General features: G+C 45.5%; 1 protein-coding gene across 1 annotated transcript in view; it reads left to right on the plus strand.

Moving 5' to 3' along the window:
* The first annotated feature begins 230 nt into the window (after positions 1-230).
* Positions 231-12,850, plus strand: part of LOC116525435 — a 16,962-nt gene continuing 4,342 nt past the window's right edge. Inside the window, exons 1-3 of the mRNA XM_032241184.1 lie at positions 231-303; positions 8,192-8,524; positions 8,692-8,761. Coding sequence (XP_032097075.1) covers positions 231-303; positions 8,192-8,524; positions 8,692-8,761 — 476 coding nt within the window. The remainder of the gene's footprint in view (positions 304-8,191; positions 8,525-8,691; positions 8,762-12,850) is intronic.

Consider the following 12,850-nt stretch of genomic DNA (forward strand, 5'->3'; position numbering starts at 1 on the left):
CTCTTTTCACCCTTTTTTCACCCACCTTGTCCAATTCATCAAGCTATCTTCCACTTATTATTCAAATAGGATATATTTAGTTTATTTCTATCCCAAGTCATTAAAAATAAAGTTGTTGTGGCTTACCAATAAATAAAAGCCCAGATAATAAAAGCCAATTGTATGGGAATCAAAATAGGAAAACAGTGGAGAAAATATTAGAAATCAAATGTTTATTCCAAGGGAGCCTGATGGTAGATCTGAAGCGCTTTGGTGGTCAAGATGAAAAAGGAAACATGATACACATCTCTCTCAGTTTTCTTGGTACTAAACTTTGAAAGAAATTTTTCCTATTGTACATGGTAGAGAGATAGAACGGGCAATACTTGGACAACAGTGTTGGGATCTGATTTGGTATAAAATCAATTTTTTTTCATAGAAAAATTCACACAGCTAATTGTTTATTTTTATTTTTTATTTTTGAGATGGAGCCTTGCTCTGTCACCCAGGCTGGAGTAGAGTGGTGTGATCTTGGCTCACTGCAACCTCTGCCTCCCAGGTTCAAGCAGTTCTCCTACCTCAGCCTCCCCAGTAGTTGGGATTACAGCCACCACGCCCAGCTAATTTTTTTGTATTTTTAGTAGAAACGGGCTTTCGCCACATTGGCCAGGCTGGTCTCGAACTCCTGACCTCAAGTGATCTGCCTGCCTCAGCCTCCCAAAGTGCTGGGCATACAGGCATGAGCCACTGTGGTCGGCACAGCTAATTCTTATAATGATTTTAGATAACAGCGGGAAACTGTTAACACTGAACGAAGTTCAGCCCAGAGATGTTGCTTCACAGGGACATTTGATCAGTTCTTGAAAGGACACTGGCTTAAGCCTTGATTGGCAAAAACTTTTGGAAGCAAATCCTATTTTCTAACATGTTAGTCATTCTTTCCATTTTCATCTTTGTTTGAAAATGTAAACAGTGTGTCATCAATGTTGTTATCTAAATCATTTTAATTTTTAACAGGAGGGAGTTTTGGTGAATCCTGTGACATACTTCTAGAGACCTCTCTCTATGCCTGTGATGATGATTAATAGGAAGAATTGGGGTTATGGTCATTCAGACACAAATCACTTAACGTAGTTCTCATCTGGTACATTTATTTATTTATGTTGTGTCTCTTTTCACAAGTAAGTCAACAAGGCATTTAGGAGATGCATAAAATAAAATGATAAAGTATAAATTAAAAATCAGGACAATGAAAACACATTAAATATGGAGGCAAGATCAGGGTGGACGTAGGGTGAGGTTGGAGAGAATGAAGTTATGATGGCAATAAACTTCTATTGCTTCAAGCTGGCTGTAAATTGGCTTTGGGTTTCCTAGATGGAAGGGAGCAAAGTTCACTTTTTCCTCCCTGGTCTAAAAATGTCTCATTGAAACATAACTGTACTATTCTTCTAGTTTGTAGCCTGTTACCATCATGAAAAACTAAGTTGCTCTTTTTGACCCAGCAATAGCCACCAGTGGCTTTCACTTCTGTGTTGGTTCCTAAAGAAAGGGGATTTAATTGGCTCATGGTTCTGCAGGCTGTACAGGAAGCATGGTGTCAAAATTCCCTTCAATTCTGGGGAGGCCTCAGGGAGCTTTCATTCATGGCAGAAGGTGAAGCAGGAGCAGATATGTCACATGGTGAGAGAGGGAGCAAGAGAGAGAAGGGGGTGGGACTAGACTCTTTTAGACAACCAGATCTCATGTGAAGTACCTGAAGGAGAACTCACTTATCACCAAGGGGATGGTGCTAAGCCATTCTTAAGAAATCTGTCCCCATGATTCAATATCTGCCACCATGCCCACCTCCAACATTGGAGATCATGTTTCAGCATGAGATTTGGAGGGGACACACATCCACACCACATCAACTTCCATTTCTAGGATCTCTTAGGGCACCTCTGCAATGCTCTGTGCTTCTGTTCCATTCTGGTTTCTATCGTGGGCTTCCACTGCCTGCTCAGAGTTCATTTCCCTCATAACTTTGCTCTCATGTGGCTTTGCCTTATTATGGGCCAGATTCCACCCTTTTCAAATTTGTCCACTTCCACCAACTGGCTCAGCTGGCTATTTCCAAGAGTGATCATGTAGTTGGTTGGTCCAGGTCATCCATTTTTTTTTTTTTTTTTTTTTTTTTTCTTTTGCAGGATCTCTCTTCATCATCCAGGCTTAAATGCAGTGGTGCAAACACAGCTCATTGCAGCCTTGGCCTCCTGAGTTCAAGTGATCCTCCCACCTCATCCTCCTGAATAGCTGAGATTACAGGCATGCATCACCATGCCTGGCTAATTAAAAAAAATTTTTTTGAGATGATGTGTCACTCTGTTGCCCAAGCTGGAGTGCAGTGGCATGATCTCAGCTCACTGCAACCTTCAACTCCTGGGTTCAAGCAATTCTCCTTCCTCAGCCACCCGAGTAGCTGGGACTACAGGCATGTGCTACCAGCTAATTTTTCTAGTTTAGTAGAGATAGGGTTTCAGTATGTTGGCCAGGCTGGTCTTGAACACCTGACCTCGTGATCTGCCCGCCTCAGCCTCCCAAAGTGCTGGAATTACAGGTGTGAGCCATTGTGCCTGACCAATTTTTAAAAATTTTTTGCAGAGACGGAATCTCACTACTTTGCCCAGGCTCAGGTCATCCTTTTATACCTGGTCATGTTACAGGTTGACAGCCAGTCTATGAGTCAAGTCCCACGGTCCAAAATGGGAGTTAAGGGGTTGGGTGGGAATGTGAAGGGAGCTGCAGGTGAAACCAGTTTTCCTGCAATGAGGTTTAAGTATGGCAAGACATCATCTGTTTATCTGGGAGAGGAATTGAGCAGGAGTGTGGGAAAACCAGTTGTCCTCTTGCCTCTACTGCAAATAAAGACTTTTGTCTTTCTGAAAACTTTTCTTCTGTGTTGCTGAAGTCATTCTCTTTGGAAGTATGTTAGAGGCTTTGGGGAGCCCTGCACTAAATAATCCCTTTTAAATGTATTAAACACATAGAGTTCTGAATGTGTTTGTCTATAACCCCCCCATACCCCATTTCTTGTGTTTGTTTATTTCTATCAGCTGTTGGTAGCTAACATGCTATCGCTTTTAGATCTGGCTACTCAGATTGAATTTGGCTTGGGCATCATCTGGCCTGTTTGAAATGCAGAATCGCAGCCTCACCCCAAAACTACTGCATCAGAAACTGTACTTTATTTATTTATTAAAAAGAAAAAGAAAAAGTTTTAATTATTTTAAAAATGATTAGTTTTTAATTTAATTTGATAAATTTATACATTTAATTTTTTTCTTTTTTTTTTTTTTGCTATAAAGTCTTGCTCTGTTGCAGGCTGGAGTGCAGTGGTGTGATCTTGACTCACTGCAACCTCTACCTCCTGGATTCAAGTGATTCTCCTGCCTCAGCCTCCCAAGTAGCTGGGAATACAGGTGTGTGCCACCATGCCCAGCTAATTTTTTGTATTTTTAGTAGAGATGGGGTTTCACTGTGTTAGCCAGGATGGTCTCAATCTCCTGACCTTGTGATTCGCCCACCTCAGCCTCCCAAAGTACTGGGATTACAGGCGTAAGCCACCTTGCCCGACCTAAATTAATGAATTTAATTAATAATTAAATTAGAAATTTACACCTTATACAAAAATTAACTCAAGATGGATTAAAGACTTAAATGTAAAACCCCAAATCATAAAAACCCTAAAGAAAACCTAGGCAACACCACTCGGGACACAGGCATGGGCAGACTTCATGACAAAAACACCAAAAGCAATTGCAACAAAAGCCAAAATTGACAAAAGAGATCTAATTAAACTAAAGAGCTTCTGCACAGCAAAAGAAACTATCATCAGAGTGAACAGGCAACCTGTGGAATGGGAGAAAATTTTTTCAATTTACCCATCTGACAAAGGTCTAATATTCAGAATTTATAAGGAACTTAAACAAATTTACAAGAAAAAAAACAACCCCACCAAAATGTGGGCAAAGGATATGAGTAGACACTTCTCAAAAGAAGACATTTATGTGGCCAATAAACATGAAAAAAAGCTCAACATCACTGATCATCAGAGAAATGCAAATCAAAACCACAGTGAGATACCATCTTATGCCAATCAGAGTGGCGATTATTAAAAAGTCAGGAAACAATAGATGGTGGTGAGGCTGTTGGTGGGAATGTAAATTAGTTCAACCATTGTGGAAGACAGTGTGCAATTCCTCAAGGATCTAGAACCACAAATACCATTTAATCCAGCAATATCATTACTGGGTATATACCCAAAGGAATATAAATCATTCTACTATAAAGACATATGCACACATGTTTATGGCAGCACTATTTAGAATAGAAAAGACATGGAACCAGCCCAAATGCCCATTAATGATGGACTGGATAAAGAAAATGTGGCACATATACACCATGGAATACCATATCCCCATAAAAGGAGTGAGATCATGTCCTTTGCAGGGACATGGATGAAGCTGCAAGCCATTATCCTCAGCAAAGTAACACAGGAATAGAAAACCAGATACTGCATATTCTCACTCATAAGTGAGAGTTGAACAATGAGAGCACATGTACACAGAGAGGTAAACATCACCCCACTGGGGGTGATGGGTGAGGGAAGGGAACTTAGAGGATGGATCAATAGATGCAGCAAATCACCATGGCACATGTATACCTGTGTAACAAACCTGCACATTCTGCACATGTATCCTGTCTTTTTTTTCTTTAGAAAAAGAAAAAAAAAATAGAGACAAGGTGTTCATCTTGCTTGAGACCAGTCATCTTGCCCAGGCTGGTCTCAAACTCCAGGGCTCAAGCAATCCTCCCACCTCAGCCTCCCAAAGTGCTGGGATTACAGGTTCGAGCCACCATGTCCAGCCTATTTATTTTTGAACAAGTTCTTGCTCTGTCACTGAGGCTGGAGTGCAGTGGCTCAATCATTGCTCACTGCATCCTCAAACTCCTGGGCACGAGCTAACCTCTCACCTTAACCTCCTAAGTAGCTAGGACTATAGGCACACACTACAGTGTCCAGCTCATATTTTTATTATTTATAGAAATGGATGCCCAGGCTGATCTCGAACTCCTGGCCTCAAGCAATCCTCCTGCCTCAGCCTCCCAAAATGCTGGGATTACATGTGTGAGCCACTGCGCCCAGCCTATTTATTTATTTTTGAGATAGAGTCTTGCTCTGTTGCCCAGGCTACAGTGCAGTGGTGTGATCATAGCTCACTGCAACCTCAAACTCCTGGTCACAAGAGATCTTCTCACCTCAGCCTACTGAATAGTTAAGACTACAGATGCATGCCACAGCATGCAGCTCATATTTTTATTATTTTGTAGAAATGGAGGTATCGCTTTGTTGCCCAGCCTGATCTTAAACTTCTAGCCTCAAGTGATCCTCCTGCCTCAGCCTCTCAAAGTGCTGGGATTGCAGGCATGAGCCACTGTGCCTGGCCAGAATGTGCACTTTAACAAGATCCCGAGGAGACTAATATTTGCACTAAATGTTGAGAAGCGTTGATTGTAGAGCAAACTTTGGGAAACACTGAACAACTCTGATCAGTGAATGCAGCTCTGAGAAGAGATGTGCCTTGTCTGAATTCCCTACTCAGTCAGTAGTAAGCAGATTTAGGATTAGAATCCAAGTGTCACGAGTCCTAGTCATATTCACTTTCCAGCACACCCTGGCTGTCTCCCTCATCTAGGAAACAAGGAGGCCTGATTTGACCATTGTTAGAGAAGGAAGTTAGCATGTGATTATGGTAGTCACATGAGCTGTCATCCAAACACAGTCACTTTTTTGGTTTTATTTTATTTTAATTATAAAATAATTTTCTTTACTAGAAACAGAGTCTCACTATGTTGCCCAGGCTAGCCTCAAACACCTGGGTTCAAGCGATCCACCTGTCTTGGCCTCCCAAAGTGCTGGGATTACAGGCATGAGCCACCACACCCAGCCTAAACACAGTCACTTTTGAAGGTGCAAGAGGGCACCGTTAACTATTTCAGAACAACAAATGCAACCTGACATAAGTGGTCACTCTATATACCTAAGGATTTTTCTACCTTATAGGTCCCCCTCACATTTGTTAACTCAACTGCATAAATTACTGATGACAAAATAATTTTAAAGTTCTAACTTTTATTTATGTATATTCACTTATTTATTTATTTTTGAGATAGGATCTCACTCTGTTGCCCAGGCTGGAGTGCAGTGGCATGATTTTGGCTCACCATGATCTCTGCCTCCCAGGCTCAAGTGATTCTCCTGCTTCAGCCTCCCAAGTAGCTGGAATTACAAGCACCCACCACTATTGCCCACCTAATTTTTGTATTTTTAGTAGAGACAAGGTTTTACCATGTTGGCTAGGCTGGTCTTGAACTCCTGACCTCAAATGATCCACATACCCCAGCCTCCCAAGGTGTTGGGATTATAGGTGTGAGCCACCACGTCTGGCCTAAAGTTCTAACTTTTAAATAAAACCTGGTTCTCAACCAAATACATGCATCTCATTATAATTTAAAAAAAAAATTACTATCTAACCTCCTTAAGAATAGAGAGAGAGAAAGCCCAAATTAGCAAAGAGAATAGGAGAAGCAATCACAGATGCATACAAAGTTGAAATGATTTTGAAATTGCTTTGCTGAACCCATTCAACTAAATTTGAAAACCTGGTTTCCACACTGTCATTCACCGTGGCCATGTCTGTGGCCAAGCCAGGGCTGGAAGCTACATCTCATGGCTTTCTGCCAAGTCATTTCCCTGTGAGTCAACCAGACTTCAGAGTCTCATTCCTGAAACTGTTATTCCAGTACTCTAACCTGGAGCTAAGATGTCTGGGTAGTTTGGTGGGAATGCGGCTCTTCCATGGGAATGGGACCCAGATGATCTGAAGATATATTTCCTGAGCACACCTCTTATGACAAATGCCCACATGTCCCCATCTGACACCAGCGTAGTCTGCCATGATCAGGCCACCCAGCTCTAGAAAGAAAAGATGGGAATGTCCCTGATCCTGAACGTTAGACCTGGGAGATCTCCTCCTGTCGGAGTTGTAGCTAGCATTCCATATCTACACTATCTTTAATGATTTTAATATTGATAATACTAACAACGACTGGTATTTATTGTTTCTTTACTCCTTTGTCCCCTGTCATCGCATCGTCTCCCCATTTTACAGAAATAAAAGCACAAAGGGGTTGATTAACTTGCCCAAAGCCACACAGAGAGTAACAGAGTTGAGATTTGACCCCAAGCAATCTGATTCCAGAGATTACACTTTACTTCCAGTTATGATTCCAACAGTATTTTTCTCATATTATTTTGAGACTTCTGAGAATTATTATCAGAATAATGTATATATCAGTATACCGGACTATGTATATAATGGAACCACTATGCCTCATAATTGTTTTTTTAAAGAGTCCCAAGAGACATAAGACAGAAACTATTGGTTACTGGACATTCACTAAGTGTAAGTGCTTGTACATGAATCCGCTCAGTAATCTTAAAACCAAAACCAGAACCAAACAAACCGCACCCGCCCCCCAGGGAGGGTGGTGATTTTCATTCACCAGCTGAGACAAAGGAAGCCTAGAGGGGTTCCATAACTCGCTTGGGCTCCTACAGCTAGGTGGCAAGTCCGGGGCTCAGAGCCAGCCCATCTGGCTGGTGAGCACATTCTTCGCCACCAGCCACACCCCACTGCCAGTCCTTGACCCAGTTATTCATTCAGTCCTCACAGCACCTGATAGGAGCCATTTCCGGCCCACTTGCCTTTCACATGTAAGATGGGGAAACTGATGCTGAGAAAAGTGTATTAGGTTGGTGCAAAAGTAATTGCGGTTTTTGCCTTTAACATGTCAAAGCCACAATTACTTTTGCAGCAACCGAATAATTTGCTAAGTGCCATTCGATGATTTGGGGGCTGGCTAGCCAGGGAGCCAAAGCCTGTTGCATCTGTTTTCACTTCCCCAGGCCTTAGCGGTGCGGTCCAAGGTTCGCCCTCTGCCACAGATCCTCCTCCCCCTCCTCCCCAAAACAGCTCCCCCTCCTCCTCTCCCTCCTTCTCGCCCTCTCCATCCCCTTCCTCTTCTCCCTCCTCCTCCTCTCCCTACCACCACGCCCGGGGCCCCGCCCTGCGGGTCTCACCTGCGGCTCCGCGGGGTCCCGGCGTAGGTCGGACAGCGCCCCCTGGCGGCAGGTGGAGGCCCGCGCAGCGCGTGCTAACGAGCCCCCGGCGCCGCTCGCGGATTGGCTGGTGCGGATTCCAGCTGCTTTCCAAGTCGGAGGCCCAGAGTGAGGGTCAGGGGGGCCCGGCCCGCGCCCTCCGCGCCCAGCCGCCTCCCCGTCCACGCCCAGGGCTGGGGCGGGCCCGGCTGCCTTTCAGACTTGGGGGGCTTCTCCTCTTGTCTCCCACTGGTGCTCTGGCTGTGAATCCATCCAGGGGCCAGGATGACAACCCGACACCAAGGCCAGCAGTACAGGCCGAGGATGGCCTTCCTCCAAAAGGTAACCCCGGCCCCTCACCTGGGCCCCGGCAGGCGGCGGGGGACCCCGCCTGGGAAGCGTCCGAGGACGCGCGGGGCAGGAGTGCGGGGCGCCCCTTTGGGTGGATTTGAGCTGCTCGATTTCATTAAGAGACTTGCGTGAGTTGTGATAAAGACAATTCCTTTTAGGATTCCAAGCTGTGTCCTCGGCCTGGAGACTGGGACAGAGATCGGGCCACCCCAGCCCGAGTCACACAAGGTAACCCAGACAGCCACCTACGAATTTAAAGCTCCTATACGTTGCCCTTTCTGGATCCAAAGTGTGGTATTTGAAAGTTAAAAATGTATCTTACACACATAGATCTTAAAATGTATCTCACACCACAACCTACTCACAGCTGCAAAGGCAGTGGTCAGGGTCTTCCATTGCTTGGGGTCCCTGGCTGGATTTGAGGCTGAATGTCAGGGTTTCCCGTCCCACGATCTCATTCTGCACCACGTGCTCTCTGTCAGCCAGGCAGCCAAAGTGGACTTGGAGCCTGGCATCTGCTGGGCACTGCTCGAGGTACCAGACACACATTGGTGAGCAAAACAAGCATGGTCCCTGTCCTCAAAGTCCCTGGAGGCTAAGTGACTCACGCAAGGGCAGCTTAACAGTGCCCAGACTTTAGGGGTGTGATGGAGGACTGTGCCCACCACAAGGTACCTTAGGGTGCCCCCAGTCCAATATATCTACTTTCTTTTTGTTTGAGATGGAGTCTCACTCTGTTGCCTAGGCTGGAGTGCAGTAGTGTGATCTCAGCTCACTGCAACCTCTGCCTCCAGGTTCAAGTGATTCTCCTGCCTCAGCCTCCCAAGTAGCTGGGATTACAGGTGTGTGCCACCACACCTGGCTAATTTTTGTATTATAGTAGAGGTGGGGTTTCATCATGTTGGCCAGGCTGGTCTTGAACTGCTGACTTCCAGTGATCCAACTGTCTCGGCCTCCCAAAGTGCTGGCATTACAGACATGAGCCATTGCACCTGGCCAGGAGAAACATAAAATTAAGACTGTAGTGAGAAGGAGCTTCTGATTCTATGTGAAGAGTGGGGTAGTTACCACAGAAGAGAGATCCTTGAAGAGTGGAGGATGCTGAGGCTTCTGTTGGGCAGAGGAAGGAAGACCCCGGCCTCAGAAGCAGCCCCTGCTGAAGCACAGAGATGTATGAGAGCCTGGTGTGTCTGAGGGCACACTGATTGCGGTTTGTTGAGCTTATGGTATAAAGGGAGTGTGAGGTGGGACAGGCAGGCAGGGATGAATAGGAAAGTCTCCTATGCCTTACAAAGGTGGTGCTATTTCCCCCCAAAGAGCAGATGTGGTCAAATTTAGGTTTAAACGAGCACTCTAACATAAGCCAGAGGAATGGATGGAAGGTATTCTCTTCCCTGAACTAAGAGAATTCACTCAGGGTCTTTCTGTGGTGCCTGAAACTCCAGTCACCTAGAAGATGACACCTTTTCATGGGGTCAGAGGGAGTGGTGCTGGTCAGAAGGGCCCCTCCTCTGTGATTGTTGAGGCTTTCACACCTATGTCTCCATCCCAGGCTTGATGCAGCCCTATGTGGGCATGTCTCCCAGCCAAGCCGATGCCCACCAGCCAAGCTGATGCCCACATCTGATGCCTGGACTTGTTTAAAATGTGGTGGAGGCTGGGCATGGTGGCTCATGCCTATGATCTCAGCACTTTGGAAGGCTGAGGTGGGAGGATGGCTTAAGCCCAGGAGTTTGAGGCCAGACTGGGCAACAGAGTAAGACACTGTCTCTACAAAAAAATTTAAAAAATTAGCCAGATGTGGTGGTGCATACCTGTAGTCCCAGGTACGTAAGCTGAGGTTGGCTGATCGCTTGAGTCTAGGAGGTCCTGGCTGCAGTGAGGTGTGATTGCACCATGCACCATTGCACTCCAGTCTGGGTGACAGAGTGAAATACTGTCTCAAAACTACATACATAGAATTTTTTTTAATGTGGTAGAAGGAGATTAAGAATTCCCCTGCCCAGCGGCTCTGCCTGGGGGTGTTAGCTGGTGACACACCACACAGTGAACTAAACAGCAGGGCAGGGAAGCTGCTGTGGTCTCCAGCACCCGCTGGGTTTTTTTGTTTTGTTTTTTGACAGAGTCTCAGTCTGTCACCAGGCTGGTGTGCAGTGGCGCAATCTCAGCTTACTGTAAACTCTACCCCCCAGGTTCAAGCAATTCTCCTGCCTCTGCCTCCCAAGTAGCTGAGACTACAGGCGCATACCACCATGCCCCCCTAATTTTTGTATATTTAGTAGAGACTGGGTTTCACTATGTTAGCCAGGATGGTCTCAATCTCTTGACCTCGTGATCTGCCCACCTCTGTCTCCCAAAGTGCTGGAATTACAGGCATGAGCTATTGTGCCTGGCCACCAGCAGGGCTCTTGTTTCAGTCTAGCTCCTCATTTCCTGTGTTTTGGTAGCCCTGACCACCTAGGAGTGAAGTGGAAAAAAGTCCTATCTGGAGTTCTAAAATGCTTTCCTATTTGACTTAAGGAAATATTGAGGATGTGAGGGTGTTCTTGGGGCAGATGGGGTGCCAGGAAGAGAGTTGAGCTTAGACGATGGCTACAGGAAGGCAGGATCTCAATGAGGCTTGGGCAAAATTTAGAATTGCTTATATCATTTGTTCACTCCTCCTTGTAACAGACACTTATTGAGCACCTACTATGTGTCAGATATTGTTAGACACTGATAACACAGACTTCAGGACACAGTCCCTGTTCTCAGGTGACTTGTAGTCTAGTGGTAGGAGATGGCCATGTATATCAATGCAGACAGCTGGAAGGTAAAGGTGGTGCTTAAGTGTGGGCCTTTACTTTATCCTGGGTGGGATGCCAAGAAAGCATTCTGAAAGATATGGTGGTGGTTTAGCTGGGTCTTGGGGATGTGAGGGTGTTCTTGGCGCAGATGGGGTGCCAGGAAGGAAGTTGGGACAAAGGTGAAGGAGGAACATGAACTTGGCTGTGGATCTACTCTGCGTCTGTTGGTGGTCAGAGCCAGATGGTGATGTCCAGCAGGCAATTCTGTATCTGGAAGGCAGGGCCTGAGAAACTCGGGAGACACATCAAACTGGCCATTGAGAATGTAACAGAAACAAGGGATGTTTCTGAGGCAGGGCACAGTTAACAGGACATATTAGACTTGGGCATTTGGACTGTGGCTGGCAGTGCTGTAGTTGGGATGTGAGTTGCCTACCAAAAAAAAAAGAGTGCAATGGCTTGTGTTGGAAATAGGTTTATAACGTCAGGAAGAGTCCACGTGAAGACCATGGATCGCTCAGCAAGGCTAGTTTACTTCCTGCAGGAAGGGGGCAACTCGCTGGTAGTCTCACCACAAGAGCACACCTGAACAAAGGTGTAGGGACATTTATAACTTTCATAACCTGACACAATCGCCCTACTGCTGTGTCCAGTTTCCATTGGCCGGAATGGGACCTCGCATGCTATGCTTGATCTGATTGGCTAAAATATCTGAAAATTTCCTGAATAGATAAGGGGAACAGAGACAAGGAAAAAGAGGAGGCTAATCAGGAGAAGATCAGGAGGGTTTCCAAATAAGGAATGGCATGCACCGGGGTGTGGAGCTTGCCTAGTCCTGTTCAGACATGCCAGATCGAGTCCAGGTAGCTGATTTAAGAAGAAGCCGATTTAGAGAATATAAATACATAAGTATATGTTTATGCTAATAGCGGATAATGGCCATAGAGCAAGAGATTGTAACTCCTTATAATGCAGTCTAAGATATAAACTTTGAAGAAGAATTTTCCCATCTTTCACAGTTTGGGGTCACTATTTACATTTCTGCACAGCAAACACGTAATTATGTTTGTCTTCTAAGAAGCCTTCTCTGGATTATAGGAAAATTTCAGTCCCTGAGATCTTGTAGAGAGTGACAGCCACTTACTATGAGAAGAAATTGTGACCATGGGGTGGATGGGGTATTGAAGCTATCACTTTCTGAGACTTTTAGTGACTGTCTGGGCTCTTTAAAATGTTCAATGTCGGCCGGGCGCGGTGGCTCAAGCCTGTAATCCCAGCACTTTGGGAGGCCGAGGCAGGTGGATCACGAGGTCAAGAGATCGAGACCATCCTGGTCAACATGGTGAAACCCCGTCTCTACTAAAACTACAAAAAATTAGCTAGGCATGGTGGTGCGTGCCTGTAGTCCCAGCTACTCAGGAGGCGGAGGCAGGAGAATTGCTTGAACCCAGGAGGCGGAGGTTGCGGTGAGCCGAGATTGCGCCATTGCACTCCAGCCTGGGTAACAAGAGCGAAACTCCGTCTCCAAAAT

This window comes from Sapajus apella, unplaced genomic scaffold, assembly GCF_009761245.1.
Source record: "Sapajus apella isolate SASKATOON/1434 unplaced genomic scaffold, GSC_monkey_1.0 scaffold48, whole genome shotgun sequence".
NCBI classification, from domain to species: domain Eukaryota; kingdom Metazoa; phylum Chordata; class Mammalia; order Primates; family Cebidae; genus Sapajus; species Sapajus apella.